The sequence below is a fragment of the Myotis brandtii genome, unplaced genomic scaffold (genome assembly GCF_000412655.1).
Source record: "Myotis brandtii unplaced genomic scaffold, ASM41265v1 scaffold986, whole genome shotgun sequence".
NCBI lineage: Eukaryota > Metazoa > Chordata > Mammalia > Chiroptera > Vespertilionidae > Myotis > Myotis brandtii.
This window is the reverse complement of record NW_005372102.1, coordinates 697,424-704,266: the sequence shown is the minus strand read 5'-3', so window position 1 is coordinate 704,266 and position 6,843 is coordinate 697,424. Positions and strand designations below refer to the sequence as shown.

General features: G+C 62.7%; 1 protein-coding gene across 1 annotated transcript in view; it reads left to right on the top strand.

The window, feature by feature from the left end:
* ABLIM2 (actin binding LIM protein family, member 2) overlaps nucleotides 1-6,843 on the top strand; it is a 90,544-nt gene that overhangs the window by 70,354 nt on the left and 13,347 nt on the right. The window contains exons 22-24 of the mRNA XM_014533444.1: nucleotides 105-159; nucleotides 1,462-1,469; nucleotides 1,682-1,762. Of these exons, the coding sequence (XP_014388930.1) occupies nucleotides 105-159; nucleotides 1,462-1,469; nucleotides 1,682-1,762 (144 nt within the window). The remainder of the gene's footprint in view (nucleotides 1-104; nucleotides 160-1,461; nucleotides 1,470-1,681; nucleotides 1,763-6,843) is intronic.

Sequence of the window (6,843 nt, the reverse complement as noted above, 5' to 3'; positions counted from 1 at the left end):
GGCACCCCGGGGACTGGGGGCCTCCATTGCAGCATCTGCAGGCTCGGTGATCCGACCCTCCCACCCCGGCCTGCCTCCTGCTGCCCTCTCTCTTTCTCTTCCAGAACGCCAATCTGGCGCCTTGTGGAGCAGACCCGGATGCCAGCTGGGGCACGCGAGGTACACGAGCGGGGACCCTAGGTCTCTGGCTGGGGCAGGGAGCACTAACACGGTCCCACAAACTTCGTTCTAACCGCCCCCCCTCCCCCCGCCAGGCCGCTGGCAGAGGCGCCAAGCCTGGCGCAGTGAGGGGAGCCCGGGTGCTCGCTGCCCGCCTCCCCCTCGAGGGTCAGCTGACTCCGTTCTAACGTTGCCGAGGTGCTCTGCTCTCCCATCAGCCCCTGCGCTGGCTTGTCTGTCACTCTGGTCACTTGGGGAGGGATCTGTGTGGGAACAAACTTCAGCCAGGCGGGCTGCCTGCAGGAGGTTGGCAGGGACCCTGGTCACGTGGCAGGTGCCTGGCAGAGGCTCTGCCCGCTGGGAGCCGGCCCTGGGCCTGCACGGCCCGGCATTGCTCCCTCGCCCTGTCACCCCGAGTGCGACGGGTGGGGGGGCTCATTCTCGTGGGCGGGATGGCACTGCAGGGTGGAGATTGGGGTGTCGAAGCTGCTCCCTCCAAGTGGCTCTCCAGGTCCCTGGCTCACAGCTGGCGTGTCTAGAATCCCACGGGTCGCGTTGAAAAATTCAGGGACCGGCCCCCCTCGCCTGGGCCCCTGCCAGGGACTCTCCCCGAGACAGGCCTGCGGCTGGGGTCCCAGTGTCTGCCTCTGTGGGTGCTGGGCGCTCACGGAGCCTCCACCCCCCCAATCTCACTGTGTAACAAGACCTTCTAGTCCAGGGGCGCCTCCCAGCACTGTGTCCGGAGCTCAGGAGCTTCCAGGAGGCACGAAAGGGTTAAGAAGGAAGAAAGTTAGAGGCTGGGGGCTTAGGCCCTGGGAGGCTGAGTCTCTACAACAAAACATCTACCCAGAAGGCCCACTCACAGGGGTAAACTGAGGCAGGCAGCCTTCTCAGGCGGCTCAGCCCAGCAGGGGAGACAGCGCCGCAGGGACACAGCACCGCTAGAGGCTGGGGGCTTAGGCCCTGGGAGGCTGAGTCTCCACAACAAAACGTCTACCCAGAAGGCCCACTCACGGGGTAAACTGAGGCAGGCAGCGTTCTCAGGTGGCTCGGCCCAGCAGGGGAGACAGCGCCGTGTCCAGCTCCCAGTCTGGCTCAGCCTCCTGCCCGCCTCCGGCTCTTGGTTTCTCCCCGGGACGGGCAGCTCCCTCCTCCGCCTGTGGCTCCGGGGCCGCCGCTGTGGGGACGGGCTGCACGGCCCAGCTGGCTGCAGGGCGGGGGGTGGGGGGGATTGCTGCCACCTCTGGGATGGGTTCCTGCGCTTTCTCACCGGCCCTGTGGTCTCTGCTCTTTCTCTTACAGAATACAAGGTAAGGGGCCGCCGCCTCGCTGACCTCTGACCTCTTCCTGCCGCGCCTGCCCAGGTTAAAAGTTCCTTTTGTTGTGCTTTCCCTATGAGATGTGTGTCCCGTGCAGACGCAAGTATGTGCCTTCCTCCCCACCCCACCCAGCCCGCGGGCCCGGCCCCCCTCTCGTCCCCGCGTGCGTGTCCGCTGAAGCCAGCCTGCCGCCTCCCCCACAGGTCTATCCCTATGACGCCCTCATTGTCACAAACCGGATCCGCGTGAAACTGCCCAAAGACGTGGACCGGACGAGACTGGAGGTGAGAGGGGCTCGGGGCGGGGGTCCTCCCACTGGGGGGCTCTGAGGGGCCTCCCCACACTCATCGCCCGAGTGTCCCCACCAGGCGGGGTGGGCGGGCCCGGCGAGGGCTCCATGCCCAGGACCCGTGCTGCTTCATGGCAGGACACGCGGGCTGGTCTGCTGCCCAGCAAAGGTGGCCGTCAGGGGCCCAGCTGTTTGTGGTCGGGCAGGAGCGCTGGGAGCAGCGCCTGACTCCGTCATACTGTGTCTCCCCCGAGGAGGGAGAGGGAACCGTCCCGGCCACAGCCTCCCGGGGTCTAGGATAGCACACTGACCGGGGGAGCAAGTACCGTCGACCCTGGAACAGCGTGGGGAGGGGCACTGACCCCCAGCACAGTCGGAATCCAAGGGTAACGGTTGACCCCCCAAAATGTAACCACTGTGTCCAGGGGGTGGGTTCCAGGACCCCCAGCAGGCGCTCAAGCCCCTCCTATAAAATGGTGCAGAACAGCACACAGTCAGCCCGCGGCTCCGAGGGCTCCCGTCGAGGACTGAAGATCCTGCTTTGGGTCTGTTGTGGGGGTTGGATCTGCGGATGCGCAGCCCAGGGATGCAGGGGCTGACTGGTCGTTAATGAGAACGTCCTCAGAGCGCTGGGCCACGCAGCGAAAGCCCCTGGTCAAGGGCCAGCTGTGCTGCTTAAAGGCCCGCAGGGGGCAGCACAGCGTAGGAACCGGTAATCTCGTTGCCTGGGAGAGCTGACTTTGCTGAGCACCTACTATGAGCCAGATCCAAAGGGCCCCCGTGCAGGACTTAACTTAATCCTCACAGTCGCCCTGCAAAGGAATCAGCAGCCAGACGGTGGGGTTCAGGCAATGGGGCTCACCGCCTGCACCGGGCAGGAATGTTCCGGTGCCTCTGTATGACGATTTCACCAGGTGTGAGGGGTCTGGAGATTCCTGAAAGCCCATCTGTGCCTAGGGCTGAGCACACAGTAGGTGCTGGGAGCATATGAAGCCTACTGTGTGTCCAGCCAGCGCCAGACCCTGCCAGATTGCCGGCCCAGGCAGTGACTCAGGCGACCGCCGGGAGGGGAGCGATGGGGCCGTGGACGTTGCCACATCCTGGGCTGAGGAGGAAGCACTGAGCTGGCCCTTAGAGGAGGGACAGGACTGTCAGCAGCAGAGAAGGGAGGACAGGGAAGGGTCTGCCAGGCCCCGGGGCCGGGAGCACTGGGCCCAGCCCCAGCAGCGCCTGGCCCAGGAGGCACCCGGAGAGCAGTGTGCACAGAGCAGGCCGGAGCCCAGCGCCCCTCCCCCTTCTGGGCACCCACCCCGTGGCCTCGAGCCGATCCCTGGCAGCCTCCGCCTGGCCCTTCTCTGCAGGGATACACTGTGGCTCCTCGTTGTTCATTGTGTGGTCTTGTCCCCAGTACAATGTCCCTGCTATGAAAGGGGCTGCTGGCCAGAGCTCGGGGTCAGGAGCTGCCTGGAGGGCTCCTAACTGGTGTGGCTGTCCCCCTGGGGGCAGGCCCTCTGGGTGGTCACTCTCCACAGAGGGGCTCAGAGCTCAGCAAGCTGCCCCCAGGCACAGCGTGGCCGTGGGGCCGAGCCGGCCGGGCTGGCTTCTTCCCCTTGGGACTGGGGTCACTTTAAATGCCTCCCCTCCCACCCCCTTGCACTACAGTACGGAATGACAGTACAGAATACCAGGCAGTTAACGCGTGCAAATATTCCACTTCAAAAACTCTGGCCTAGTGGATAGAGCGTCAGCCCTCGGACCAAAGGGTCCCGGGTTCGATTCCTGTCAAGGGCACGTACCTCAGTTGCAGGCTCCATCCCTAGCCCTGGTTGGGGCTCGTGTGGGAGGCAACCAATCGATGTGTCTCTCTCTCACATCGATGTTTCTCTCTCTGTCTCCCCCCGCCTTCCACTCGCTCTAAAAACTAATAGAAAAATATCCTTGGTGAGGATTAACAACAAAAACAAAAACTCTGAGGACAGGAGAATGGGTTTCATCACAGACCTGTGAGCTCGCACCCAGGGTGCGTCTCCGCGGCTCTCCCCCCGGCCTCAGCTGAGCCAGCAGGCACATTGGAAAGTTCCCCCCGGGGCCACCCCGCAGTCCTCGGGGCTTGGAGCTGGGATGCGGCCGGAGGGGCTCAGGGAGGCCTCGTACCCCAGGAGAGGAGGGATCCTGGTGTTTTCATTTCAGAGGGAGCTTTGTTTTTAGTATAAAAACAATTCGTCACGCTTGTAAAACTCCAGAAAAAGACAAAGAACGTAAGCATCCCCCAGGATCCCCACCGGGTCCTCCCTCCGGCCCAGCGTCGCTTCCTGCACAGGCACTGGCCACTGACTGGTGCCGGGGGTCACGCAGCTGACACCTGCCTGTTTCTTTTAAACTTGACGTGAACGGTTCCATGCCAGCTCATGTGGCCTCCCAGCCCTTTAAACAGCTGCGTGGCGGCCCCGTGTCCGTGTCCTGCACGTGGGAGGGCCCCGGAAGCCAGGCATTGCTTCTGCTCGCGCCTCACTGGCTGAGTCCGTCCAGGACCGGCCCTGTGCCTGGGCTGGCTGGCTGTGTGCCAGCCGGAGGATGGGCGGTCTGGGTGGACAGCTGGCGGCCCCCGCACCTCTAGGGTCAGGAAGGAGGACGCCTCTGTCAGGCTGCTGTCCACCCCACCGCATGCTCCGCTGGGCATCACAGCCAGGGGGTGAGCTTGTGCCAGGCACTGAGTGGGTCCCGGGTGCAGGGCGCGCACACCAGCATGAGCTCCACCCCCAACCCGGGTCTGGCGGGGGAGGCAGACGTCAGTCAGCTGATGACCCCAATGAGTGCGCAGAATTATACGCCAAGAGAAGGGTTCTATAGGGGAGGTAGGTGGTTGAAAACGGGCCAGAGTTCACGGTGCAGAAAGTGTGCCTGCACGTGTGAGTGTAAGCCGAGGGATGGCAGGAGCAGAGGATTCCAGGAAGAGTGCACGGTACGTGCAAAGGCCCTGGGGCAGGAGGAAGCAGGGTTATTTGAGGAGGAGCTGTGAGGAGGCTGAGGTGGCTACGCTTGAGCAGGGAGGCCCTAAGGATGGGCCAGGTCTTACAGGGCTCTGGGCCACGTTAAGCAGTTTGGTTTTGGCTAGAATAGTGGTTCTCAACCTGTGGGTTGCAACCCCTTTGGCGGTCGAACGACCCTTTCACAGGGGTTGCCTAAGACCATCCTGTATATCAGATATTTACATTACGATTCATCACAGTAGCAACATTACAGTTATGAAGTAGCCACGAAAATAATTTTATGGTTGGGTCACAACATGAGGAACTGTATTAAAGGGCCAGAAGGTTGAGAACCACTGGGCTAAAAGCAATGGCTTTAAAAAAAAAATAACACATGTTTTTATTGATTCTTAGAGAGAGGGGGAGAGAGATAGAAACATCGATGAGAGAAAAACATTCATAAGCTGCCTCCTGCATGCCCCCTACTGAGATCCAGCCCCCACACTGGGCATGTGCCTGGATCGGGAATCGAACCTGTGACCTGTTGGTTCATAGGCCAATGCTCAGCCATAGCGCCACCCTGGCTGGGCGAAGCAATGGCTTGTAAGCTGGGGGTAAATGGTTAGGGCTGTAATGTAAAATGACTCCCAGGGCTGCATTGTGAGGCCTGGATTGGCCGTGTGGGTGCAGAGAGCCTGTTTAGGAAGGAATTCGGTCGCCTGAGCAAGAAATGATGGACAGTGTGGTGGCAGTGCTGAGGCCGGAAGTGGGCGGGGCCCAGCAGTATTTGGGGGTCGAGGGGGCCGCCTTGGCGATGGGCGATGGTTGTGGTGAGACTCCAGGCTGTCAGGACAGGTGGCGGGCGCAGTGGTCACTGGGCAGAGCGCCAGGAGCCAGAACTCCGACGATGATTGACGCTCTGGCCCAGGACGCTCAGCGGGAATTCAGGACACTCAGAGCGAAAGTCGCCGCGGAGGCCCCTGCCAGCACTTAGTAGGTGCTCAGTAAATGCTGGTGACTTTAGGGGCTCTGGGACAATCCCCTGCCATGGACAGTGTGGTCACATGGGAGGTGGGCAGATAAATCGTGTGACCCCAATGGGCAGAGTGAGACCAGCAGGCCCACCCCCCAGTTTACCGCCCTCCCAGCGATCCCGCGCGCTCTGTCCTGGAGGGGCTGGGGCCCGGCCCTGCCCCGAGGGCCTCGTGCCTTGGCACAGCTCAGACCCTTCCTGCCTTTGGCAGAGACCCTGTGGGGGTCTGCTGTGCCGGGAGCTTCCGGTTGGAGGGGAGGGAGCCTTGCCTGTCCCCAGACAGACCCAAGCCCCTCTCCTCTGAGGCCACGCCCTGCACCTGGGCTGGCAATGCCGAGACACCTCACCATTGTGTTCATGTGTCAGCCTCTTGCCGTCCAGGGCGGCATTTTAGGGTCGGGATGGCCTGGGTCCAGCTGTGTGACCCTCTGAGGCCACGCCCTGCACCTGGGCTGGCAATGCCAAGACACCTCACCATTGTGTTCGTGGGGCAGCCTCTCGCCGTCCAGGGCGGCATTCTTAGGGTCGGGATGGCCTGGGTCCAGCTGTGTGACTGTGGGCGAGTTACTCACCCTCTCTGAGCCTGCCTCCTCACCTGTCAGGGGCATGGCTGCCTGTGCTGCTGGGTGGTGTGAGCGTGGATCCGTTGTTGAGAGGCAGTCACTGGGCCCTGAGCAAGCCCAGGCGGGGGCAGCGTGTCCAGCTCGGTGACTTGGTCCATGTCGTCCCCACTTTCCCAACCCGACGAGAGGCACGTAGGTGACAGCGGGTGAGAGAAAGCTTTCCGCGGGATGGGCTGCGGCTGGCCGAGCGCCATGCTTGCTAGGAACTTCATGACAGGCCAGGGGCGTGTGCAGAGGCAGCGTGGGCCACGAGGCTCGGCCACGGGGAGGAGAACGAGCTCGCTCCCGGATGCACAATCCCGGGAGCAAGTGGGGCTCTGAGGCTCTACCCGGTCCGGTTAGTGAGCAAACCTTGTCCCACCGATGACGCTGCCCTGGCTGCTCCAGGCACTGGGCACGTGGGCACACACGGTTTTCACGCTCAGTGCGGCGGCTGCGGGCCTCGAGGCGG